Source organism: Cricetulus griseus, chromosome 4, assembly GCF_003668045.3.
Source record: "Cricetulus griseus strain 17A/GY chromosome 4, alternate assembly CriGri-PICRH-1.0, whole genome shotgun sequence".
Classification (NCBI taxonomy): Eukaryota; Metazoa; Chordata; class Mammalia; order Rodentia; family Cricetidae; genus Cricetulus; species Cricetulus griseus.
Window position 1 is genome coordinate 194,215,588 of NC_048597.1, and position 26,838 is coordinate 194,242,425.

General features: G+C 40.4%; 1 protein-coding gene across 8 annotated transcripts in view; it reads left to right on the forward strand.

Moving 5' to 3' along the window:
• The first annotated feature begins 20,852 nt into the window (after window positions 1-20,852).
• The window catches only part of Ttk (TTK protein kinase), a 41,185-nt gene continuing 35,199 nt past the window's right edge, over window positions 20,853-26,838 (forward strand). For 2 of the 8 annotated variants that reach the window (XM_027411035.1, XM_027411037.1), the window contains exons 1-4: window positions 21,262-21,418; window positions 22,446-22,599; window positions 24,521-24,734; window positions 25,046-25,152. In XM_027411035.1, coding sequence (XP_027266836.1) covers window positions 21,410-21,418; window positions 22,446-22,599; window positions 24,521-24,734; window positions 25,046-25,152 — 484 coding nt within the window. In that variant the 5' untranslated portion in view covers window positions 21,262-21,409. The other 6 variants (XM_027411042.2, XM_027411039.1, XM_027411041.2 and 3 more) reach the window with 6 other exon arrangements.

The following is a 26,838-nucleotide window of genomic DNA, read 5'->3' on the forward strand; positions in this document are numbered from 1 at the left end:
GAGAGCCTCAAACTTGAGATCTGCCTGCCTCTGCCTCCTGAGTACTATGATTAAAGGCGTGCACCACCACTATCTGGCCCACATCTAATTTCTAATCTAACCAGGAGACATGGTTATCAATATACAACCTTTCTTGGTTACCTCATATCCAACTCCTTGTCTTACTTACCACAGAAAAATCTCACTGAATGGGGTCAGAGTATAATTTGATGACCAAAATAAATAATAAGGTTAAGGCAAAATGGCACTGTCATCAGTTAGCCTCTACAAGCTGACGATAAGACCCTATGGCTGAAGACAACATGTTCTTAATGTCATAGGATATGAATATATCCAGCTAGCATTCACTTGGAAGATTCACACACACACCCTTACTAGCTAGCATTCATAGTGCTAAAAGATGCAATTCACGATATTAGAGGAGAAAGGTAATCAGCAGTTCACTCAGCTATGAATCTGTGAGCTACAATAGCAACTTGCCTGAAAGATGTGCCCATTGATACAATAATGGCACAAATGTTGTTAGGGTAACCAATAACTTTTTTTTATTGGATTTCAAGTTCCTCATGTAGTAGAACTCACACCTAAAAATGTTAATGAGGTCAAGAATCTGAGTCGAGATAGGTCAAGGGCCATAGGGAAATCCTACAATATTTCTGCTAAATGAACACACCAATAAAAGTACTATTGATGATGTATTGCTACACTCAGAGACCAGTGCATTGCTGAATCTTCATCAGAAACACTTCTTTGTGAAATAGATGATAACTAACACAGAGATGGACCCACAAATGAACAACGCACAGAGAGTGAGAGATATTGGAGCACTCGGTCCTCAATTGGATGTCTTTATCATTCCTTTCCCCTCAAGGCTCATGGAGCTATGTGGAATGGAAGGTAAGAATATTTTAAGAGCCAGAGGTGGTGGACAACTTCAAGAAAATAGTGTTTTACAGACACAACAGTGCAGATGTACATACATACGAACATGTCCATGACTGCATGCACAAAACATGGACAAGTTCAAGCCGGATAAAACCCCCACAATGAAGCAGGGGAAGTGGGCACAAAGCCCCACCCTTAGCCAAGAAGCTATTTGTAATTGACAGCCTATGGGCAAGGGGAAAAATCAGTTTTCTTCAATGAAGTGACACTAGGCATATCAACCACATTCCAGGGTAGACCCCATGCTCAGGAGTAATTGGTCAACACATATTGAACTCCATGATTGAGAGAGAGAGAGAGAGAGAGAGAGAGAGAGAGAGAGAGAGAGAGAGAGTGTGTGTGTGTGTGTGTGTGTGGTTGGTTTAGTTTTTTTTGTTTTGTTTTGCTTTGCTAGAGGGATAGAGAATATGTAGGTAAAGGGTGATCTGGGAGGAGTTGGGGAAGGGGAAAAGGTAAGATTGAATTATATTGTATGAAATTCTCAAAAAAAATTTTTTTTAAACTAAGGTAAAAGCCAGGTAGTGATGGTGCACACCTACAATCCCAGCACTTGGGAGGTAGAGGCAGGCAGATCTCTGTGAGTTCAAGGCCAGCCTAGTCTACAAAGCTACACGGAGAAATCCTGTCTTGAGGGGGGGGGGAAGACAAAAAAACCTAAGGCAAATTGGCTTTATATAGGCAGTATCTTCTGTTTCCCACTGTAGAATGAATCACTAATTCTGATACAGCCGTACATTTACACTAGAACTCAATAATAAAGCAAATTGATATCACATGGCAGAAGGCAGGTTTCTTAATAAAGAAGTAAATGCATCAACAAGCATAAGAAACTGGCTAGAATGGTCATGTGACACTATGTTAGAATTTGGAATAAAAGTACAGACTTACCTGGAGATTAATATAGATATTAATGATTGTGTGTAGAAACATTTGTTATGTGGGGCTGGGAATTTAGCATGATGCTCTTTTATCCTTAGCATTGAAAAAAAATTACCTTTGCAGCAAAAACTCCAAATGATATCCACTGTACAAGTGTGTTCTATACATGGTGACTTCTTCCCAAGCAGTGCAGAACTGAAATAGGAAAGAGGTAACCCGACAGTGAATAACCTCAATTAGATGCATGATAAAGATGAGTATTAAAACCATGACAAGAATGTTGATATGAACCCTGATGTGGTAAAATGAACTTGCCTTTTGGTCCTGCTCCTCAAAGTTCTATTCATGTGAGAAATAGCAGACAAGTTCCAATTGCAGACTATTCTACAACACATGGAACAATTATTTCTCTGCCATCTGCAACACACAGCTTGACTCCCAGGCTCAGTCTGGCTCCACTCCACACCTGTCCTTGGTATTTGTCCCAAAGTCCTGTTGTCTTCAATATACTGAGGTTTCCATTACAGTTGAAGCACTCCTTCACCAATGGCTTCCTGGACTCACTTCAGGGAATCCTACCCTGCCACAAGATTTGGAGTTAGGCTTCTACTCCTTGGTTAATTAAGTGTGATGGCTCTCTATGTCCTTTCCTTTTGGAGTAAACGATTACTTAACTTGCTTCTTAATTTTTATTTTACAGTAACCCACAGCTAGAGACTTCAGATATTTCAAAGAGATTTGAAATTCTAAAGTGTTTGAATTTTTAAAGATTGTGGGACTATTTTGTTGTTGTTGTTTTCATTGTTCGAGACAGGATTTTTCTGTGTTAACTGCCCTGGCTGCCCTGGAACTCACTCTGTAGGCCAGGGTGGCCTCCAACTCATAGAGATACGCCTGCCTCTGCTGCTCCAGTGCTGGGATTAAAGGTGTGAGCCACCACTGCCCAGTCCAGATTGTGGGACTTTTTAAACTATGCTATGCTTTATGTTGTGGATTAACATGAGATCTTGGGGATGAACAAGAAAGAACCGGGTATGTTTTAATAGTGATGTGTTTGTGTTTTGAATTAAGTTGGGTAGATAAGGGAGGAACTGGGAGAAGTTGGAGGAGGGGAAAGAGTGTGACCAAAATGTAATGAATGAAATCTGGGTCAGTTGTTCTGGCTAGTTTCTGGCAATTTGGCACAAACTAGAGTCACCTGGGAAGAAGGAACCTAAATTGAGGAATTGTCTTTATCAGATTGGCGTATGGGCATGTCTGTGGGACATTTTCTTTATTACTGATTTATGTGGGAGGGCCCAGCCCACTGTAGGTGGTGCCACCCCTGGGCAAGTGGACTTGGGATGTATGAGAAAGCCAATTGAGCAAGCCATGGAAAGCAAGCCAGTTACCAATCTTTCTCCATGGTCTCTGCTCCAGTTCCTGCCTCCAGGTTCCTGTCTCTAGTTCCTGCCCCAATTTCCCTCCATGATAGAATAATATGATGAAACAAACTTTTCCTTTCCTAGTTGTTTTAGTGTTTTATGACAACAAAAGAGAGGCAAACTGCCGGGCGTGGTGGCGCATGCCTTTAATCCCAGCACTTGGAGACAGAGGCAGAAGGTCTACAAGGCAAGTTCCAGGATAGCTAGGGCTGTTACACAGAGAAACCCTGTCAAAAAAAAAAAAAAAAAAAACAGCTTGATAGTAGTGGTGGCCCACACATTTAATCCCAGCCCTAGGGAGGCAGAAGCAGGCAGATCTCTAAGAGTTTGGGGTCAGCCTGGTCTACAGAACTAGTTCCAGGACAGCCAATGCTACACAGAAAAACACTGTTAAAAAAAAAAAAAAGGCAGGGGTGGGATTGGGGTGGGGAGGTTATTCAAATTACAATTCCAGGTTACCATTCATTGCAAGGAAGTCAGGACAGGTACTTGAAGTATCTACAGTCAGGAGCAGAGAGAACTAAATTCCTGCTTACCTACTTGTGCTCAACTATTCTGTATACTTCCACAGCCAGAACCCAAACTCAGAGAACAGTGGTGCCCACGGTGGGCAGAGTTTTCTCCCATCAATTAATGTAATTAAGACAATCCCCCACAGACATGATCACAGACCAACTGCAACTAGACCTTCGTTGAGCCTCTCTTCCAGGATCATCAAATTAACAGAACTGTCACAAAATAGAATAACATTTCACACAGTGGAGATATTAAGAACCAATCTTCAGCAAGAGAAAGTAAAAGTTAGACATGATTAAGACACATTGTATATATGTATAAATTCTCAGCAAATAAATGCAAAATGTTCTTTAAAAAAAGTTTAAAAGTAACAAATTAAATTTGTGCTTATCTGGACAACACTTTACATAGAATAAGAAGTGTTGAAAGGTTGCCAGGTGTTAAGACCAAGGCAGGAGTATCCAAGAAAAAGACCTTAGGAAATCATGCTGAGACATGTGGGCCTTTTCTGTATACAATCGTTATCAAAGATAATAAGTATGGCAGCACTCAGTATCTGTTTTAGAAAGCATCCTTGATTTGATGTTTGAAAAGATACACTTCAACAGTCAACACTCTCCACAGAGCAGTTGGGAAAGTTTTGAGTGGTGTAAGAAAGAGACAATTAGCCGGGCAGTGGTAGTGCACACCTTTAATCCCAGATCTCGGGAGGCAGAGGCAGGCAGATCTCTGTGAGTTCGAGACCAGCCTGGTCTAGAAGAATGAGTTCCAGGGCAGCCTCCAAAGCCACAGAGAAACCCTATCTCGGAAAAAAAAAAAAGAAAAAACAAAATAAAAGAAAGAGACAATTAGGCTGCAAACGGCAACAATGGATGTTGAAAAGAGAACAGTTTGAATGGAGTTTTAAAAAGAGAATTTGAAGAACTGAGCATGAGGGCACACAAGGAGGACTCCACATAACCGAAACCATGTCTTAGATGATTTATATTTATAATTTTTTTCTTTTTGCTGCCATAGTTGTACCAGTAAACAATTAACTGGGCCTGGGAATAAGAGGGTTCAAAGGCTTCATTTGCAGCAATTTTTTTTGTTTCTATGATTAAATACTCTCTCTTTACTAAGCTAAGCAGCAATTTCATCAGTGAATGCAGATCTGGAAGGAGATGCTCACACTTGGCACCTATGAGCTAGCAAGAGACTGCTCCAGCATGCCCCTGCTAGTCTGACTCATCACTCAGTGTAACTACACCTTCAGTATATAACATGTCTCTTTTCCACTACTGTATAACAACCCACCATCACCTGCTTGGCTTCCTACATGAATCTCTGTTCTCTATTCCAGGGCAACCAGATCAAGCCCATCCCATCCTAAATGCTAGAGACAACTTTCCAAACACTAGCTCTGCTACATAACTGCCTTCAACAACTTTTTCTTTTCTATGACATAATTGATATCACTCAATTGCCTCTCTGGAGCTAATGCATATTTTTTGGAGACAGAAAAACAAATTCTTACAACTTGTGTTGCCCTTACCACAGGATATGTAGAATTAAGTTGCAGTGGTTTAAAAATGACATAGCATACACCCAAACTTTTTTTTCTACTTATGACTTTGAAGCAGGAGGTGGAAGAAATACTATGTCTTCATTATCTACTGAGAGAATCATTCTGTTGAAAAACGACTCAAGTATCAATAGTCAGGTTTATCTAGCAGAGCTGATAACTCATCAACACATTTCCAAAATTTTATTGCAAAAATATTAGATTCATTCACATTCCCTATATTATTAGAATTATTTTTTGTACAAAATAATTTAAGGCACTTCCCTAAGTTGGATCACAAATTGTGTATTCTTGAAAGCTTCTGGTGGTGTGCATTTACTTACTTACAACTTTCTGACCTAGAATAAATAATGGAAAGACACACATTTTGAGTACATGTTATGGGGTCCTAGTTAGAAGTGTGTTTCTAACACATTTTATTTTACTTTAAAGCGTGGGATTCTATTTTAGAACATTATGCACAAAGATCACAGATTTCACAATCAGCAGGTAAGATGGTTCTGTGTTATGGTGGAAAGCACCCTTTTTTTGGCAGTTGGGAGAGACTTTGGTTCTGTGTGTCTCTGACCTGGTATGTGTGGCAACAGGCAAGTCAATAGAGTTAGTCTCTCCATCTGATAAATGAAGATAATGCCTTCCCTATCTACTTCACACAGTTGTGTGGGATGAATATTTAAGTTTATTTAAAGAATGGTATTTTTACTACTGAAATAGTTCTGCGCCATACGATTACATAGAAATCAGAAATGTCTTAAGATACAATCATATCTCTTAATCAATAATTGAATTAAATACTACATATAAGGCTCTAAAACAGTGGTTCTCAGCCTGCGAGTTCCAAACCCTTGGGGTTTGAGCAACCGTTTCACATCAGGTCACATATATCAGATATTCTGCATATCAGATTTTTACATTATCATTCATAACAGTAGCAAAATTACAGTTATGAAGTAGCAACAAAAGTAATTTTATGGTTGGGAGGTCACCACAACATGAAGAGGCGTATTAAAAGGTCACAGCATTAGGAAGGTTAAGAACCACTGTTCTAAAATGTTCTTCAAATGTACAAAATTTTTTTTAAAAAAGGGAAATAGTCATTAAAAACTGAAACGTTAATCTAATTGCTCTTTATCAGTAAAAACTCAGGAGTCAGATACTGGGGTAAGAGCCTGAAAGATCAAAGAAGCAGAGCACCCACGAGTTCTTCCTCCCTGCTCCATTCCTTCCTCCAGAGGAAGCACCAGATCCCTTTCCTCCCTGCCTTACTACTTCCTGTCCTAGCTGTCCTCAGTCTTCCAAAAACCTCTGTGCTTAATTTTGATTGGCTAATAGTTAACTCCACCCTATTACTCCGAGCAAGCTTTATTTCTCGGAACATGTAGGAGAAACTGTCGCTAGCCTACCCAAACCGCAGTCGCCCCGTCCCAGGTGCCCAGGCCAGCCCGCATGTGCGTGCAGAGCAAGTACTTCCTCCCTGAGCCAAGTCCCCAAACCTGCCTCAACACCCAAAGATGCTGCTGGAGAAACACCTGACCCCGAGACACCAATGGGAAAGGACATACAGCAGAGTCAGCGCCGGAGCCAATGGGACCTTGGGAGGGCGTATAAAGGCAGGCCTAACTTCTTGAATAAATGAGTCTGCAGCATGCTCTGCTACTGACTGACTCCAGTGCCCGAGTCGTTGGTGCTATGCCTTCTCATCCCCTCCCCCAAGGGAGTAGGGTAACTCCCTGCAAAAAGAACACGATCAAAATATCACGCAACAACAACAAAAACCTATTTCTTTCCATGAGGGAAAGTTACAATCATCCAAGTATTCTATGATATATTTTTGTGTGTGTTGAAACCCACCTCTAACCAAAATGAAGTTGATTACTACACAATGGCAAGAGTTACTGATGGGTAGCAAAGGCATCCTAGTCACCCTTGTACTGTGGTCCTATTAATAAATAAATGCTCTATACAGATGACAAATGTTGAATAAAGGAATGAACTGATGTGTAAGTTATAACATGTAAGTAGCCACTGGGATAATTTGTATCTTTACTTAGGTATTTGACTACCATGAAAAAACTAGGTCAACAGTAGTTAATGAATCATGTGCGTTCCATCGTTTGCTAACGATGCCCAATTAGGCAGGCTCTTCCACCTTGCCTTGCCATTTATTTCATTCTTGGAATACTTTGAATCTCTTTCCATGCAGAGATTCAAAGACCAGCTCCAGCCCATCTACTTTCCTCTAAGCATAGTCTTGAGAGGCCTGGCTCATCTTAGTCATTTCCTGTCCTAATGTGCTCCTAGAAAATCTCACTAGTCTTAGGGCTACCCTGATCCAGATCCTCCCTCATACCTGTGAAGGTGCCACTCAGGGCCACGACTTACACAAACATGCCAACCCATAAATTACCATGCATGCTTGATCACCACTATTGAGTAGCTGATGCTCATTTGTACACAGTGATGCCTGAAATAACTAAATAGGAACTTTCATGGATAGCCCAACTTGGGACCCAAGAAATAACTCTTTCAAAATCCTGTCCTATGTCTTTTTAAATAAAAACACCCACATCTGTGAGAGCCTGGGCATCCTGCCATTGACAGCATGTATAGTGGACACTGCTCCAAGAGTGGTAAAGGGGGGATAAGAGGAAAGGCAAAGAAAATGACATGTTGAGTTCTTCTGCTCAGTCCTTCCCAGTATTGGGAACTGGTTTTTGTCGTTGTTGTTGTTGTTGTTGTTGTTGTTGTTCGTTTGTTTTGTTTTGTTTTGTTTTTTTAGCTTCTTTTCATGTTTCAGATTTCACATATCAATTCAATGTATCTTTCATGGATCTGAAAGATTCACTGATGAGTGCAATATTTGCAACAATTGCTCAAGGACAGCCAAGGAATACTTGCCATGTGAAGAAACTGGCTATTGGACATCTGAAATGTAACTCATCCAGCTGAGAACATGACCAGTGCCAACTGCACTTACAAGGGTTTTAAATTTTTTTTGAAGACAGGGTGAAAAACAGTATAAAAGACTTTATTGTTTTATATTGATTATATGTTGAAATAATATTTCAACCATGCAGGAATAAACATAAAAACTGATAATTTCTCCAGTGGCTAAATTATGCTTTTACATTTCTAAGAATGGGTAAAGTTTTAACAGAAAATATGAAAAAAATTAGTTTATACTGTAATTTATTAGACAATACCAATGCAGACATATGATAATTTATAACATTAAGATTTAGATATTTTGAACAGTTTGTTAAAATTTTAACTGTAGATAATTTTTATCTACAGTTTATTTTAATTATCTACAGTTTTCATTTGCATCAATTTAAGTGTGGTTCTTCATTTTACTAGAACTTTTCAAAGAAAAATGCTTTTTGGAATCTAAGTGTTAAATAATTTTAATCATATTTAGTTTTTCTGAAAACATATTTAAAGAATATTTGTGTCAATAGACATAAATTGTGTGGCAAATCCTTTTTTAAAGATTTGTATTCCTTTTTATTTTGTTTCTTTGAGAAAGGGTCTCACTTTGAGAGAGAGTAGCCGCCATCCTACTCACCATGGACCTTAGGCTGGCCTCGAACTCACAGCAGTCCTACTTTGTCAGCCACCCAAATGCTGGTATCACAGACATGAACCACCAGACCCAGTGAAAAATCTTAATTATAGTAACTTAACAAGTGATTATTTTCTGATGAAAGTAACAGATTTGTGAAGAAAATCAATTTGTAAATTATGTTTATAAATTATGTACTTTCATGTTACTAATCTTTCAAAGATTACTGGCTCATTAAGAAAATGTCTAAAGTAAGAGGAAAAGGCATATTTTATTTTACAGCTATTTAGTCGGACACTTAAATGTTTCAAGTGGGCTGTGGGGTTCTTTTTGTTCTCTTCTTGTGTATCTCACAAATGTCCAAGGGCTACCCATTTCAATCACAGTGTGGACCCACAGTTCCCAGAAAGTTCTCAGTAAGCAGACTCTTCTGTGTAGGATGTCATCACACCAGAAGCCTCTGAAGTGGCCTCTGGAGTTCTGTGGCAGGCAATCTCTATGGCCTCCGAAAGTCTGTGTGAATCTGCCTGGCCTGGATGGGAAAGGAGAAGAAAATGGACTTGATAAGGTTCTTGCAAGCATGTTTCACCACCCTTGCTTCTTCCAGGGTGAATTAAATAGTCTGAAAGTTGCTGAGACAGATTTCAGACAACTGCAAAGCTTCTGCAGTGTGTGCAATGCCATACTCCTGGTGCCAACTTTTGGTAGAAACTGGGTCAAAGGGTGGAGTATGTAGAAGTGATGTCCTTTAGAAGGAACATGTGTCAACTGAACTACGGCAGGAGGAGGCCTCCTGGAGATCCATAGGAAAGCAGCCAGCTTAGTTGCCTACTGGGTTGGTTCACACATTATTTTACTAGTGCTGGACCATGCGCCACCATGTCCAACATGATTAAGTATGTAAATTTTACCTATTTGCATATAAGCCACCCCCTTTAGACATTGATAGCTATTTTCAGTGACCAAATGTATAGATTTGAATAATATAGAAGTAAAAATGGACTGAGAAGCAGATGTCTGTGTGGGTCTTTCTTGCAGGGATATTCCAGGGCAAGCCTTCAATCTGGTCTAGAGTTCAGTCTGTTATTGGAAAAAAAAGATGAAAAAATGATACTGCCTACTTTGTAAATGAGTATTGGTATCCAGTGAGACTATTTGTGGTAAAGTACCTTGGTCACCACATGGCAGTTTGCAAAAACAACACGCTGGCTTTTTGATTGCCCTCTGTGAGGTCTCCTTCAGAAACCTAGGACTGATTGCTACTCTACTGGTACAATAATTCTATGGGCCATTGATGTGATTCCCTGGTAATACATATTTCATTTCCCAGTGACTACAGCCCAGAATTTTAAAATCACCCAAATCAAATGTCAAAACCATTACAGTATGATTCCAAAAATTTTTACTTTAAAAACTCAGTCTGTTTGATAACAGGGATTTTTGGTTTCTTTTCAGGTTCCTATTTCTCTACCTTTCTCTTTTGATTTTTAAAAAAATCAGATGGTTTTTGCATAAGAGAACTATGCTGCTGAGGTGAACATTACCATTTATCTCAGTAATGGCTCCTGCTTTCCTTTCATCCATACCCACCCTGCACTCCTCTATGGCTTTGGCGGGGAAGGAACCTCTTAGTTTTTCTCATTCTGACTGTTTTTTGGAAGAAAGATTCCCTGGTTACCTGCTTCCCCACCCTAGAGGTATCTGTGCTTCTGACTAGCCTGGCTACTAGATATTCCCTGACATCCTTAACCTGTCAGGTAAATTAGGGAGTGAGCCTCTGACAGCCACCATGCTGGGTATCTATGTATGAGTCCCCCTCTGATCAGAGCTGTTATACAAGAGGTTAATGTGGGTGACTTCTATCCTATACACTGAGTGCCTTTGTTGCATCTTTGCGTAGGGCAAAAAGAAATCACCATGAATCTTTGCAATGAGCAGAATGCAACAATACAAAAAAAAAAAAAAAAAAAAGTCAGAAAATTGCTCCTATCACCAAAAATACAAGTTTTGTTATTTAGGAAGGAAACTTCAGACCACAACATAGTAGAGAAAACTGATGATTTTTTTTCTAGCCAACTTAAGACAGGATTGGGGTTCTTGCAATGCAATAGCAAGTTTTGTCAGACTCCTTATAGAAGAAACAAAAGATCGTTTTCTTTCTGGAGACATTGTCTTTAATGCCAAGGGTGTGGGTGACTTTCTGTGACTTCAAGGCTTGTCACTGCTGAGTTCATGTGAAGATTTTCTTGTGCATCAGGATAGCACAGACTTGGCTGGGATCTGAGCTGAAGCTCCCACGGGTTGCACCTGCCTGAGCATGTCTGGAGAAATTGTAACACCAGCTGTTTTTCTGGGGCCCAAAGAGCATATGGGGCAGCATGAGCTTCGTATCCTGATTGGGCTAGTAGGCATTTCAGGTAAATCGTGAAATACTAAGACTGATTTCTAACTGAAGGGAGGCTGTTCAACTTAATAAAGCATATTTGGACAAGGAATACATTCTGGGACAGGACAACATTTTGGACTAAAGATGGGTCAGAATGCCCCATCATACCACATGTGCCAATTATATTACTAGCCAAAGAAAAGGCAGTGACAGACAAAAACAACCTGAATGGCTACAATTAGCATGCTCTTTGTATGGACATGGTCTAATACATTGACAGCCTGTGATTGGCTACAGCTCAAGTAATAACACACTTGCTTGGTCTGTTTGCTGTCCAGACAGGTTTGAGCTCTCTTTGTACTGACATGGGTTAGACTTCCTTTACTATTCAAGCATGGAGGCTAGTTCAGGCAAACGTATTTTAGTTTACCTGTGATGGTTGCCAGTTTGTCACGGATCGTCAAGCTTTGTTGCTGTGAACTTTGGAGCTCCATGTGGAGGGCAGTAAAATTCTCTGTCGTTAGTGTAGAAGAAGTAGGGTTTACTAAGAACAAGGTGCTTAGAGAACTGTGGCCTGGTAGTGCAGTGGTGACCCTTGGAGAAGGAGTATCTGTAAGGCAGGCACATTGTTCCTGATCACAAGTGAGAAACTTCCTGAGGATGAGGGTGGCAGTCTTTGGAGCAAAGAACCAGCCTATGTAGAAAGAAGAGACTCTGATACCGGGGTAGGCTTCTTGTGATCTTGAATGTAAATTCAGCCTAGAGGGATTTGAGCTGGCATTTCCTGGTTCTCTCAAAGCTAGATGTAGGTTCATGACCCAACAAACAGAGGAAGCTGCTGCAATTAGCTACTATGTGATCAAAATGGCCTAGCCTTATTTGGTTTTAACAGTGTCCCTAGCTTTAGAACTGCTATTACCACCATCATCATCATTTGTATTCAGCATATATTCTCTGTGTACAAAGCAACAACAACAACAACAACAACAACAGCAACAACAACAACAAAAAGATTCTGGTCTAGTTCTTATAGAAGTCATCGTCTGGTGTACAGCATGGATAAACATAGATTCACTGAACGTTTTGTGACAGCTATTTCTTCTAAACTACATGCCGTTCGATAGGTTGGGCACAACAGTGAAGAAGTACATATCTAAGGATATCATGCTCAAAGTACATATGGTTAAGGGAAACAAACACTAAACACACTTCAAATAAATGAACAAGATTACTACAGATAGAGTTGTTTTTTTTTTGTTTTTTTTTTTTTTAATCTATGAAAGGATAAGCATAGGGGTGTGGTGCAGAATTGGAAGAAAATCATGGAGGGCTTGTAGTTACACAAGCTCATTAAAAACATGACCCAGGGTAAGGGTTGGTGGGGCGCTAGAGAGCATTCATGTTGGGAGAAGGCTCACAATGGCCTGTAACTCTAGCTCCAGGGTGATACAATGTTGTGAGCACCTGCACTCACATGCGACCCTCCTAAAGATATACATAACTTAAAATAAAAATTAATATTTTTAGAAAGAAAAGACAACATTTGAACCTGAAAGATGAACTAAGGGCAACTCTGAAATTTATAAAGATCTGTGGGTGAGTATTTAAACAGAAATTGCAACAAAATGAAGGGCCCTTGGGCCAGGAACCATCCTACTGTGCTAAAGGACCTGAGGCAACCCAGGAGCCAGAAGCTAGTGAGGGAGGAGAAAGTGAAAAGAAGTTGCTCTGAAGAATTGAAAAGGGCCTCTTTGGACCCAGAGTGTAGGTCAGAGGTCAAGTGCTTGCCAACATATACAGAGCCCTACTGCAGGAGAAAAAAAAAAAAAAAGAGGGGAAGGGGTAGATTTCGCAGGGACATGAAGATTCTCCTGAAGAGTGTGAGAGTGTGGCTTACATTGTTATGTAACCATGAGCTGAGAAGTTAGAGCTATAATCTGCTTTGCCTTCCATCTCTTAACATCACTGACCCCCTCATTCTGCAAGAATTTAAGATGAGCTCCCTCAACCTGGCTTTGAGAAAAGCCATCCACAAAGCCCACTCTTCATGTTCTCTTTATTGAAGAGGGTATCTAGACTCCTGCCTATGCTGTTGGTGGGGGAACTAGGACACTTCTGCAGACATCTGTGTAGATTTAATCTCCTCCTCTCTGTTGAAGGAGTTCCTTCCTCTGGCTGGCTATCTAGCAACTACTACCTTCCCAAAGGTTCATGGAGGCCAAATTTCTAATGGTCTGTATCTCACACTAAAGGCTATCCTATGACAACTTTATGCATACATGCACAACCTGTGATATAACAGAGTTTCAATAATAGCAATGCAGCAGGGAAGTAGAGATCTCTTTCAGACCAAGGATGAGCCAAGGAGCAGTAGAGAAAGATGTTGAAAAGAACCACAGTATTATACAGGAGCTACACATTCTTCTATGTGAACACACACAAAACTCCAGGGGCTCTCAGAAATACTGAATAAATGTAGCCCAAAGGCTGAAATGGAAAAGATTAACCACACCAAGTGTTAGGGTAGATATGGAGAGATTGAAAAAGCCTTACAAGGCTGGCTGAAGGAATGTACAATATAATGACATTAGAAAACAAAATTTTAAACTATATTTCTACCATACGATGGAGCCTCTCTATCCCTAGGTATTTGCTCCAGAGAAAGCCAACTATACTCCGTACTAAGGCTTGTATGTGAATTCATTTAGGAGCTTTACGTGTAACAACCCAAAGTGAAAAGAATCTAAGTGTGGACAATCATGGAAACGGATTAGCAAAAACTGTGTTATTGTCATAAAGTGGAATAATATTGGCAATAAAATGGAGTGGACAATTGCTATAGAATAATCCTTCTCTACACTGTGTGAATATATGTCACTGTGATTGGTTTAATACAAGCTGACTGGCCAATAGCTGGACAGGATAAAGTTAGGCGGGGAAAGTCAAATTGAGAATGATGGGATGAGGAAGGGCGGAGTCAGAATGTTGCTAGCCAGACATAGAATGAGTTGGACACACAAAGTGGGATAGTGGTAAAAGCCACAAGCCTAGGGGCAGCACATAGATTAATAGAAATGGGTTAAGTTGTTAAGAGCTAGTTAGTAATAAGTCTGAGATATTGGCCAAGCATTTACAAATAATATTAAGCCTGAGTGGTTTTGCTTGAGTGGCTGCCAACACAGGAAAAGTCTGCCTACAGACAATCAACACAAACACAACCCCATGAATGAATCTCAAAATCATCATGAAATCAGACAAAATAAGGCAAAATGAATCATCATTCTATGATTCCATCTATAGGAAATTATTCAAAATGCAAGCTGATGTAGTCTAAGCAAACCCATGTGTCCCTGGGCCACAGATAAAGAGATATGTGGGAGGGAGGAATAGTCAAGGACCTGCCATGGAATATTATTTTAACTGGGCAAAGATGGGTTACATTGGTTTATGCTGCATTTGTTAATAATGCAAGGATGTGTTACTTTTGTTTGCGCTGCATTTCTTTAATTATGTAAAGATGTGTTGCTGTTTCACCTTGCCTGCCTAAGGCACCTGATTGGTCTAATAAAAAGCTGAACAGACAATAGCTAAGCAGGAGAGGGATAGGCAAAACTGCTGTTCAGAGAGAATAAGTAGGAGGAGATATCCAGGCTCAAGAAAAAAAAAGATAGAAGAAAGAAGAGAACTAGAAAGAAAGAGAGAGACATGCCCAGGTCCAGACAGGCAGCTGCCAGCCAGACATGGAAACATCAGGAAAGATATATGGAAGGAAAGAAAGGTAAAAAGCCCCAAGGCAAACCATATATAAAGAGAAACAGATTAAAATAAGAGCCAAGATAACGCCAAGCATTCATAACTAATAAGTCTCTGTGTCATGATTTGGAAGATAGTTGATGGCCCAAAAAAGAAAGCCTGATACAAGAACCCAAGGAAAATTTGGAGAAGAATGGTTGATACAGACACTTCCATGTGATTTCATCAAATATAAAAATGTATCAAAATATGAAATTTCAATATGAATGATTTCAATATGATTATTATACATATCATCTATATAAAACTTTTCTTTCAATCATGCCTGTTTTATATATCCACTTCCTTCAAAGGTGTATTACAGAATTCATATATATTCTTCCTCATTGCTGAGCTACCTAGTTTCAGTTAAACCTTTGCACTCTCCTGACCGGCCACACGAGCACAGGACACAACTGTGCATGTCTGTCTTCCTGCTACAAAATGCTATAAAACATGTTACCACTCCAAGCTGTAATTTCCATGAGTGAGTCTGCTCTTCACTGTGCCTTTGCAACGGCAGATTTTGATGTGTCAGTGCTAAGCATCTAAGAGAATTTATTCTGCAAAATGCGCTTTTGATATAGCTCAATACTTTCATATAGTTTGAGTCTCAGGTTTTCCTGAAAGAACAGTAGTGACAAGGACAAAATATTAAGCTTGACGCTAAGCATCTGAGACCTTTTCAAGACCTAGAATCAGATATGTAAAGTTGATGTAATAAGGAGGCCCGACTTTGTGGCGTTCCCCTGAAGAAAAGACATGAAAGCAAAGATTTAATGGGTTACTGCGGAAGTGGTGGGTGCTAGAGAATGAGCAGCATATGCCAGGTGTGTGTGGGGGCAGCATTTGGGAGGGATAACTTCTGTTTCACCAGAAACCCAGAGAGTAGTGATGGAAAAAGGTAGAGAATGTGACTAAAGGAGCTGGGGAGATGGCTTGGTTGATAAAGCACTTTCTTACCAAGCATAAGGACCTGAGTTTAATCTCTAGAACCCAAGTACAGAAGCTGGGTGTGGTGACCTGTGCTTGTAATCCCAACACTTGGGGAGGCAGAACCTGGGAATCTCTGGAGCTTACTGGCTGGTTAGTCAGTTTACCCTAATTGGCAAGTACCAGGTCAATTGAGAGAACCTGTCTCAAGAGAAAGAGACTGACATTTGAGGCTGACCTCTGGCCTACACACATACACACAAATGTGCCTATACAAATGGAGCTTAAGAGGGAGCCTGAGCTCATTGGTAGAACAACAGGAAAGGCATCAAAGGCTTTAAAAATCTGACTTATACTTTTAGAGGGTGATTTGAAAGAGAACAGAGTAGATGTGAAGAGATAAATTGTGAAGGCATAATCATGAGTGTATCAAGGAGAGACAGATGTGTTTAAGAGTCATGACAAGAAAAATGTGCAGCTGAGTGGTAGAGTACTAGCCTACTATCCATGAGGCCCATGTCTAACCATCAGCTCCATATTAAAATAAACAGAGTGCATTGAGTCAAGAAATATAATGAAAATAACAATAGAAGCTTAGTAACAAAAATAAGAGACAGTGTGGTTAGGAGGTCATGGGTGATGCCTTGGATTTGATCTTTAGCACCATAAAATAAAGGGAGAAAGGAGCTTGGAAATGTCAATAAAGTGAAGCAGAGAGCATTTTGCGTTGTTTGGTTTTGCTTTATTAGTGATTCCACAGCCTTTTGGTACACTCATATGCTCCAGTATGTCTTTACAACACATATCCATTAAATGCTGAATCTTACTCTGATGGTTATTAATATAATTATCAACTTGTCAGCATCTAGAATCACCTAGGAGACAAGCTTCGAGAATACCTGTGAGGGAGATTTTAGATTGGGTTGATCAAGGTGAGAAAACCCAGGTGTAGGTGGCACCGTCCTATGGGCTGGGCTCTTGGACTGAATGGGAGGGAGAAAGAGGGCTGCATCGGCTTTCATCTCTGTTTTCTGACAGTGGGTGTGATCGGACCAGCGGCCTCAAATTCTCGTTGCCAGGACTTCCCTGCAATGATGCATTCAAATTTCGAGACAAACTGAAGACTTCCTTAAATTGTCTTCATTGGGGATTGTGTCATAGCAATGAGAAAAGTGACTACAACCCTTCCTCAGGGATGGAGGATATCTCAGTAGTAGAGCCCATAGCACCGGGATTTGATCCCTAGCATTGCCAACAAAATTTCAAAGTAATTAACATTACTGAGGGACACTCAGCTTGCAAACACTAGGCTAATTCTTCCACTATCCCTAGATATAATTCCTTCTGAATTGTGTCTTCCCAAAACACAATCCCCAATGTGATTATATTTAGAAGTAAGGCCTGTAAAGAGGTAGTTAAGATGGAATGAAGTCATAGGGTGGAGTTATAATCCAGTAGGATTAGTGTCCTTACAGAAGAGCAACCACAGACAATTTGTCTCTGCCCCACATAGGAAACAAACCAACAGCAACAAAAACACCTTGTGTAGACATAGTGACATCTAAGGGAAGAAGCTTTACAGGGAAAGATCCCCGTTGGCATCTCACCTTGGGTTTCCAACCTCCAGACTGAGAAAAATGTATTTGCTGTTTAAGCCACACATTCTCTAGGACTCCGTTCTGGCAACAAAGCTGATGAGTCTATTCTCTATCATGAAGATGCAAGACTGTCTGTCTGGTTCACCTGAAATGTTCAGCACTTTAAGTAAACCAGAGAGGGGTGTCATCCTACTGCTCAACAGATATGTCACAGGACAGCATTTTGTCTGTCACTTTCCTTTCTCTTCTTGTTTTACTTTCAGTTCTCTCTAGACAAACTGCCTGGGTAAGATGAGAATACCAAGGTGATGCCATGCAATTAACATGTTTCTATACAGAGCAGATTTATTATTCCAATTGCATCCCATTCCCGCAAAGCCATTTCAGCTGTTAGCTGTTTGCATCTGTCCAGACTTGTAAACTGGGTGTTGAAATGTTTTTAAAAAATTACTTGTCTCCATCAGAGAATGATGTCTGTTTTTATAACCATATGAAGATTTGTGATACAGAATCTGCAACTAGACTTCAAAGCATTTGATCTTAGCTTTCCGGTGGACACACTCATCCCTGGATCCATGTGTGAGGACACTTTTAAAACATGTCCGCTCTCAGAGGTCACAGGCCATTGACTCACATGAGGCAAACTACTAAACCTCTTGGTAGAGGCTTCTGCCCAGGTTGACTTCCTGGTTTCAGTATTTCACCAGTTAGCATAATATCTTTTTCATTCTTTAATTTTTTTATCTGATTTGTGTCTTCACATTCAGATTAGACAGCTGGGAATGGAGGTTCCAGCTACTAGGGAAGCTGGAGCAGGAGGAATGTCTCAGCCCAGGAGTTCAAGACCCACACAGAGAGACAGCCATCTCAAAACAAAATGAGATAAACAACAAGGTCTCCAAAGGTATTGGCTTTCTTTTAGGTAGTGAATCCAGACTTGCTTTTTTTCCTGAGATTTTTTTTTCTTGATCCTGTACATTTAATGCAATTATTGATATAGCTAGATTTCAACCTATCCTCTTGATAATGCTGTATTTTTTCCTGTTTTTTTTTTTTATTTTCTCTTCCATTTTGGATTGATTGCCTACTTTTTATTTTCATTTTTTTTTTTTGCTTACCAGTATTCTTTCATCATTTCTGTGTGTGAAAATATCTTTATTTTCTCCTCATAATGAATAGTACTTTTGGTGGATGTAAAATTTGGCCAGGCTGGCTTTTTTGTTTTTTCCTTTTCCTTTTAAGTATTCTGCAGATTTGGTTTTGCCATCTATATTTAGCATTGTTTCTGACAGGAAGTCTGCTGTCACCCTTAAGACTGTTTTCCTATGTGTAAGTAATATTGCCTTTCATCCTTCAGTTGCTTTTCAGACTTTTCTCTTTACAACCGGTTTTAAGCAATCTAGTCATATACCTACAATATTCATAATTTTTTGTGTTCGAGATATTCTGGAAGTTATTCAATTACTAGTTTTTTTTTTTTTTTGTCACAATTGAACAAGCTGGCCAGTTTTTCAGTTTCCCCTCATTTCCTTTAAAACTCTAATTTTGTGTACGTTATATCACTTTGTTTCCCAATCCACCAATGCTTTTGTTCATTTTTGTCTGTGTGTTTAATTTTACATATTTTAAAATAAAGATTTCTTTTTATTATTTTTAGGTGTGTGTGTGTGTGTGTGTGTGTGTGTGTGTGTGTGTGTGTGTGTGTGTGTGTGTGTGTGTGTGTTTATATGCACATAGATACTGGTGCCTCAGAAGCACCAGATGCTGGGAGCTGGAGTTTCAGGAGATTGTGAGTCCCTGATGTGTGTCATCTGGAAAAGCCAGAGGTGTTAACTGCTGAGCCATCTCTCCAGCCCTTGCACAGTTTTTAGATTATGTTTCCAAGCCTAGTGATTTTTTTTTTTCTTTTCCCAACAAATCGGCTGCAAACCTTATACAATGTAATTTCTCTTGCATCCTTTGGGCAATTCATTTCCACACTTTTGTTTTTTTTCTCGCACACTCTGGATTTCTCCTTGACTTGTCTAGTTGATTTTTCTTCTTATCTTGTGGAAGGCATGATATACAATAAATATTACTATTTTAATCTTCTTATCAGCCAAATCTGTCATCTGTGCCATTCCACCCTCCCCCCAGCTTCCCCCCCATCCCCCCCACCCCCCCACTTAACAACTTCGTTTTCTTGTTTCCACAGTCCGGCGACTTTTTTTTTTTTTTCAGTTAGATAACAGACAAGTGTAAACATGACCCTGTTGAAGGTTGCTTTTTTTCTATAAATATTGCAGAGCTGTGTTCAGGTTTATAATTAAATCACATGGCAATCGTCTGATCTTTTTAAGGTTTGCTTTTCAGCTTTTATGCTTGACCAAAGAAGGCTTTATTTTAAGGGTTAATTTTGTACTCTATGTGGGTTTCACTTCCATGGATTTAACCAACTGTAGATGAAATAATTTTTTTTTTTTTGCTTGAGTCTGTATTGAACAGACGTTTCTTGTCGATGTTCCCTAAATAATACTGTGTAACACCAATTCATATCATATCTATATTGAATCTGGTGTTATAAATGATGTAGAAAGGGTCCATTTAAAGTCACACATCTTTGATCCCAGCACACTGGCCGCAGAGGAAGGTGGATCTCTAAATTCAAGGACAGCCTGATCAGGACAGGGAGTTCTATGGCAGCCAGGGATACACAGTGAGACCCGGTCTCAAAAAACAAACATCCCCTGCTCTAAAGAAAAGAAATGCATACAGGAGTAGAGCACAGGTTATTTGTAAGGACCATGCCACTTTGAGCATCCACGGTATCAGCAGGGGCAGACAGAAAGGCATTCATTGCTGTCTGAAGATGAGAGTTCTGGTTACAGCTGTAGCTTCTTACATAGCAAAACCAAGCGTCAAGTCCGACCACACAGCCGCTGCCTTTTTCTTTCTTTCTTTCTTTCTTTCTTTCTTTCTTTCTTTCTTTCTTTCTTTCTTCCTTTCTCTTTCTTTTCTTTCTCTCTCTTCCTTTCTTTCTCCCACCTCCTCCCTCCCTCTTTCTCTCCCTTTCTTCTTTTTCTTTCTCCTTCCTTCCTTCCTTCCTTCCTTCCTTCCTTCCTTCCTTCCTTCCTTCCTTCCTTCCTTCCTTCCTTCCTTCCTTCCTTCCTTCCTTCCTTCCTTCCTTCCTTCCTTCCTTCCTTCCTTTCTTTCTTTCTTTCTTTCTTTCTTTCTTTCTTTCTTTCTTTCTTTCTTTCTTTCTTTCTTTCTTTCTCCGCAACAGCCAGTCAGGGGCGATGGGTATGAGAGAAGAAGCCCAGAGAAGCTTTTCTTCTAAGAGTAGCTGAGCTGGTCACTGGGACAGCATCCCAGGGTCTGGAGAGGTGAGCTCAGCCGGGCCGTCATGGGGGAGGAGTATCAGAATCCTAACAAAGGGAAGGACCGGACAAGGCCGGAACTCCCTGGAGGGTGTTGGAAGGGCCTGCGGGGGGCGCCAAGGTAAAAGACCCTGACTCCTGGCCACATGGCCCAGGCGGGAGGTGAGCGGATGGGAACAGCCAGGGCCAGCAGGCGTAGGTAAACCCCAGCGATGTTTGCAGGAGTTTGCACCCGGCCTCCGCGCAGGAGTGGCGCGGCTCAAGGAACCAATCACGGCCGACGCTGCCACGTGACGAGCCGTAACCAATAGGGAGTGGCGGTGAAGTCAGCGGGGAAATTCAAACGTGGCTCGGGAGAGGGGTTGCGGTTCCGCGGTTTGCGCCTTCAGCTCGGCCTCCTGCGCGGAGTGCAGCTTTGCGGGCGTTGCGGAGCGGCTGCAGCCAGCGGGAGGTGATGGCGGCGGTAGGCGGGCGCTGGGGCCCCGGGCCAGGCGGGCGGGAGCGTAGGGCGGCGGTGCGGCCTGCGGGACCGAGGCTGGGAGTGGGGCCCGGAAGTGGGTGGGGAGCGCGGGCGGGACTGGCTGCGCACCCCTCAGAACCTGCCCCTGTGCTGGCTGGGAGCTGGGAGGAGGTAGGGGACCCCTTGCTGCCCCCCTTTCCCGCATTTCTGTCGTGACCTTGAGTTACTGTGTTGTGGAGAATCGCTGACGAGAGTGACTGGAAGAAAGACTGCAGGCTGCTGACGGACGGGTTACAAACACCAGCCTGGAGATAAGCTGGGCAAATGCGCAGGACAGCGACTGGTCCCTAATCCTCGAGTTAGCATGACAAAGGCACGAATCACGGTTTTGTCAGGGACAAAGCTGCTGAAAGTCAGTTATCAGTTGAAGGATGTCTTTTCTTGACTACTCTGAATGTCGGTGTTTACCCAGGCAGAGTAGGTAACCAAAGGGACAACTTATTTTCTCGTTACCTAACGGGTTCCTTACGTCTCCTCAATTAGTACTCAGAATCCAAGAAAATACCTCCTTTCTCTCGTTTTTTAATATGAAATCTATAGACGGCCCAGAGAAAACAACTCTGGAAAAAAGTGAAAGGAAGACATTGAGTGAGTTGAAGTTTTAAAGGGCATCTGCTGGACAAGGTGGTGGTGTATATATTAATCCTCACACTCGGGAGGTGAGACAAGAGGACGGGGGAGCTAAGACCAAGCAGGGACATGTCAAGGCCATTCTAGACTCAGACACACAAACAAAACTCAAATGTCTTCCATATACATGCAGTGTAACCTCACTGGTAGTCTATTGGGAAGAATAGAAGAATAGATGTGTTTGGCTGGTTGAAACTTTTCTGGTAAATTGCAAACCCCTTGTCTTGGTGTGTTTTGTTTTAGTTTGGTTTTGGTTTGATTTTGGTGCTCCTCTAACACCTAATAATAATTACATTTAGATATGTTTACGAAACTAATGTTTTTACCTTCGTTCTGAAAGGTGAGTTACAATTTAGAAATGGAGGCTGAAGAATTAAATGGCAGAAAATTGACAATTGATTCCATAATGAACAAAATGAGAGATATTAAAAATAAGATAAAGGAAGACCTTACTGATGAGCTGAACTTGAATAAAGTCTGCGCTGATCCTACAGGTGAGTCTTTCTTTTCTTAAAAACAAAACAAAACTTTATTGAGTGCCTCTAAGGTAAGGAGAAATTTACCACTGTGTGTTGCCTACCATAGGTCTTTTTTTTTTTCTTCAGTAATTGATGGTTATCCATTAGAATGTACTTCATATTCTAACTTTTTTGTCTAGAAACATAACAAACTTTTCTGTTGTCTAGAGAGAGAGGATGCATTATGGGCACGGTAGGGTAGCTCATACCTGTAATCCCAGTACTTGGGATCTGAGGCAGAAAGATCTCAAGTCTGTGGCCAGTGTAGGAAGCACAATAAGATCCTGCCTTCAAAAACTCAAAACAACAAAAAAAGCATCATTTATTAGTGTGCTCACAGGTAGTTTTCTTAACTCTTTTGTTCCTGCCAGCTGGCTAACCTGCCTGCTGTCCCTATACATTCAGGGTTTTTTGTTTTTATTTTTCTATGAACTGAGGAAGACTCATCAATTTTTTACTGAAGTTATATTTAATTTTTTTGTTGTTGTTGTTTATGTGTGAATGTTTTGCCTGCACATATGTGTGTATACCACTTTCATGCTTAGTGCTCTTAAAGGTCAGAAGAGGGTATGGATCCTCTGGAACTGGAGTTATGGATGTTTGTGAACTACCATATGGGTGCTAGGAATGGAACCAGGCTCTTCTGCAAGAGCAACAAGTCCTCTTAACTGCTGAGCCATCTCTCCAGTCCCCTAAAATTACATTTAATCTTACCACCAAACACTAGATTTGAAGGATCTTCCGATTAATCTTATAGCTTCACCACCACCTTTCCTGTCTTAACCCTGTTCTGGCCAGAGGTCCCTACTGGTCCCAAATTACCTCTTCAGGTCTTTATAAATGTCTCTTTGTGTAGCCTGTTGCAGGTAGTTACCTTCTGAGATGGGAGTGTGTTGGCTATCTTCTTTCCTGTGTTATTTACACAGCCCTAATTCATTTCCTGTATAATTTGTTTGTATGTTTGGGTATTCTGTTCTTGGCTAGAGTGCTCTTTCCATGAGGATAGTTTCCAGTCTGTTGCTGTCTGTATCCAGTGCTTAGAATGAAGCCTGGTATGGAGTTGGCACTTACTGAATCATGACAACTGAGTGCATATAGCGTAATGCACTAGTTTTGTAAGAAGCATTAGCTCACAAGCTGAAGTCTTTTTTATGTTTCAAATGCTGATGTCATTTGAATAGCCAACATGCGGATATTCATAAGATAAAACAGATACTCTGTGTTCCACCTCTTTAAACTGCAGGTTAAAACCCCAGTAACTATGTGAATGCTGGGTCAGGAAAAAATTGGCAACTATGTCTGAATGCTCTATGACTGAAATTTAATTCAAAGGCAAATGTGGAATAAATCCAAGGTGTTTGTGCCTGTGCCTGCCCATGTTGCATTGCTCAGCTGCTTTGAAGCCTCGATTCCAAGCACACAGTGACTGTGCTTTGCACTGTACACAGCGTCCCACCACTCAGTGCCAGCAACACTGCCTGCAATACTTTGGCTCAGATTTAAGATGATTGCATGTTTTTACTGTACATGTGAAGTTTCTTGCTCTTACAGAAATAACAATAGTTTAATTATGAAAAACAAGACATTTTCCCACTGTTACTCCTCGTGTGTGTCAAATTACCATTATCTTTGGATTGTGATATGTCACAGAATGCTTGACTTTAAAAATTGCAGGCTTGCTGACACGCATGTAAGCAAAATAACCATACACCCAAAATAATAATAAAATAATTTTAAAAGTAAATAAAATCATGAACACATGATTAAAATAATAATCTTATAAGGTGCTTATGTACATTGACAGTTTTGTAAATGCTTGACTATAATTTCAAAGAAAATGGAATTTGTTATTTGTCTTTTTCTCTTGCGATTTTTTTTTTCTCTTCATATAACTCAGAAACGGTTAACCAAATTATGATGGTGGAGAACACCCCAGAGAACTGGTTGAATTTCTTGCTGAAACTAGAGAAGAACAGTGTCCCCCTAAATGATGCTCATTTAAATAAGCTGATTGGTCGCTATAGTCAAGCAATTGAAGCACTTCCTCCAGATAAATATGGCCAGAATGAGAGCTTTGCTCGAATCCAAGTCAGGCTTGCTGAATTGAAAGCGTAAGTTTTAGCTTTGAATTGCACTTAACAAACTATGTGTATACTGCATTACTAAGAGAGAAGGTAAAAACATGTAATTTATGTTTTTCTAACCCAGTATTTTTGTTTTTAATGTAAATTGTTTTCGGTGGACATAGATCCCCAAAGTTAAATAGTTTAGAAATTTCCTAAAACAGTGCACAAATATAACCTAGTTTTTGATTTTTTTGCATAAAAAAGAATAATCCATGTCTTTGGAAAGAGAAGTTATCAAGTGTAGGCAGCTATATCCGTCCTGTTGATTTTTTAAATTTGGGTCTGTTTTGTTGCAGTATTCAAGAGCCTGATGAGGCTCATGACTACTTTCAAATGGCCAGAGAAAACTGCAAGAAGTTTGCTTTTGTGCATGTATCTTTTGCACAGTTTGAACTATCTCAAGGTAATCAGAAAATACCAAGTTTACTTTTTAAGTGAAAACGTGTTCTACTGTAACATCAATGTTGAATCATAGCTTTGAAGTGAAAAATTAAAGCAAAAACACTACAGTTGACTAGATGAGAATATGGAATGGGAGCACTACATGGCATAAATACACAGTATTCTCTCTGTCTTTATATTTATGAGCTAGGTTCTATGGAAATAAGCACAGATGCTATGTTTGTGTGTTTCACCCAGGAAACACCTGAAGGAAAGGTTTTTCATTAAGTATTTGCAGACTAAGAGATGAGCCATTTTAGCTGGGACTTAGATAAACTTGTCTAGTCTGTGGTATCATAGCACTGGAGGGTGTTAAAATAATGCTGTAACATTAAGCTAGCTGGTGGTTCTCCCTAATATACCACTGCAAGAACATTTCTTCTTGCTTATGGGATTCTTTATAGTCTGCCTTTTGTTATGGGACCAAGACATCTTTCCCCTGAGACAAACCTGGCTATTCCTTAGTCTTTTTCCTCCCTCATTTTCTGAGGACCTTTTGCTGTAACCTCAGAATATCATCTGGCCAAATCTTCCCTTTTCTCCTCTACCTATTTGTGTTAATCTTCTGATCCCATGTACTAACCAGTCAAGGTATATATCACTGTTAGCAGAATCCCTCAGATAGTGCTTAAAGTGAGGTTTGTTCAGTGCAAAAACTGTTCCCCAGGGTTGAGGTGGGGAAAAACCTTCAACAACTCAGACATGGTTTGGGAATCCTGAGTTTACCTAGGGGATTCCTAAATCCTAGCAATCTGAACGTAGTCTTCTCTACTGTGTACTTGTAAAACATACATCTCCCTCTTAGAGATTTGCTTTTTATGGTAGGTCTGCTCAGGCCTTTAAGACCCTGTGGCCTTTCAATGGTAACTGAAACATATTTTAAAATGAATAAATTGTGCTGTCTATAAAAATAAAACTAGCTGGGTGGTGGTGGTGGCGGCGGCAGCAGCGGCGGCGGTGGCGGCGCATGCCTTTAATCCCAGCACTTGGGAGGCAGAGGCAGGCGGGTTTCTGTGAGTTCGAGACCAGCCTGGTCTACAAGAGCTAGTTCTAGGACAGCCTCCAAAGCCACAGAGAAACCCTGTCTCGAAAAATATAAATAAATAAATAAATAAATAAATAAATAAATAAATAAATAAATAAATAAAACTAAACTGGGCAGTAATGGTGCCTGCCTTTAATGCCAGCACTCAGGAGATAATCTCAGACAGGGGACCTCTGAGTTCAAGGCCAACCTGGTCTACAGAGTGAACTCCAGGACAGACTCCAAAGTTACACAGAGAAACTCTGTCTTGAAAAACTAAAAATCAAAAAACCCCAAACTAAGTCATTGAAGTGTATAACAGTAGCCGCCATGTCAAAATTGTGTTTATATTGAGCAGGGTGGATAGACAGGCTAGTAGGCGAGTGCTTTCTGAGGCCTGTGCAAAGATTGCTGTGTTCATTTAGAGGGGAAGGGCATTTTATCAGATTCTAATGGCTTTTTGACCTGAGCTAATAAGGTCTTGAATTACTGGTGGTTCTCTAAGTTATCAAATGTTAGGGAGAGAGCTTGTATTTGAAAGAAAATTTGGTAATCTCTTTAGTTAGCTGTAATCTGCCTTGGTTATTTTGTATTTTGGCAGTTGTGTAGATTTGTCTAGTAGCA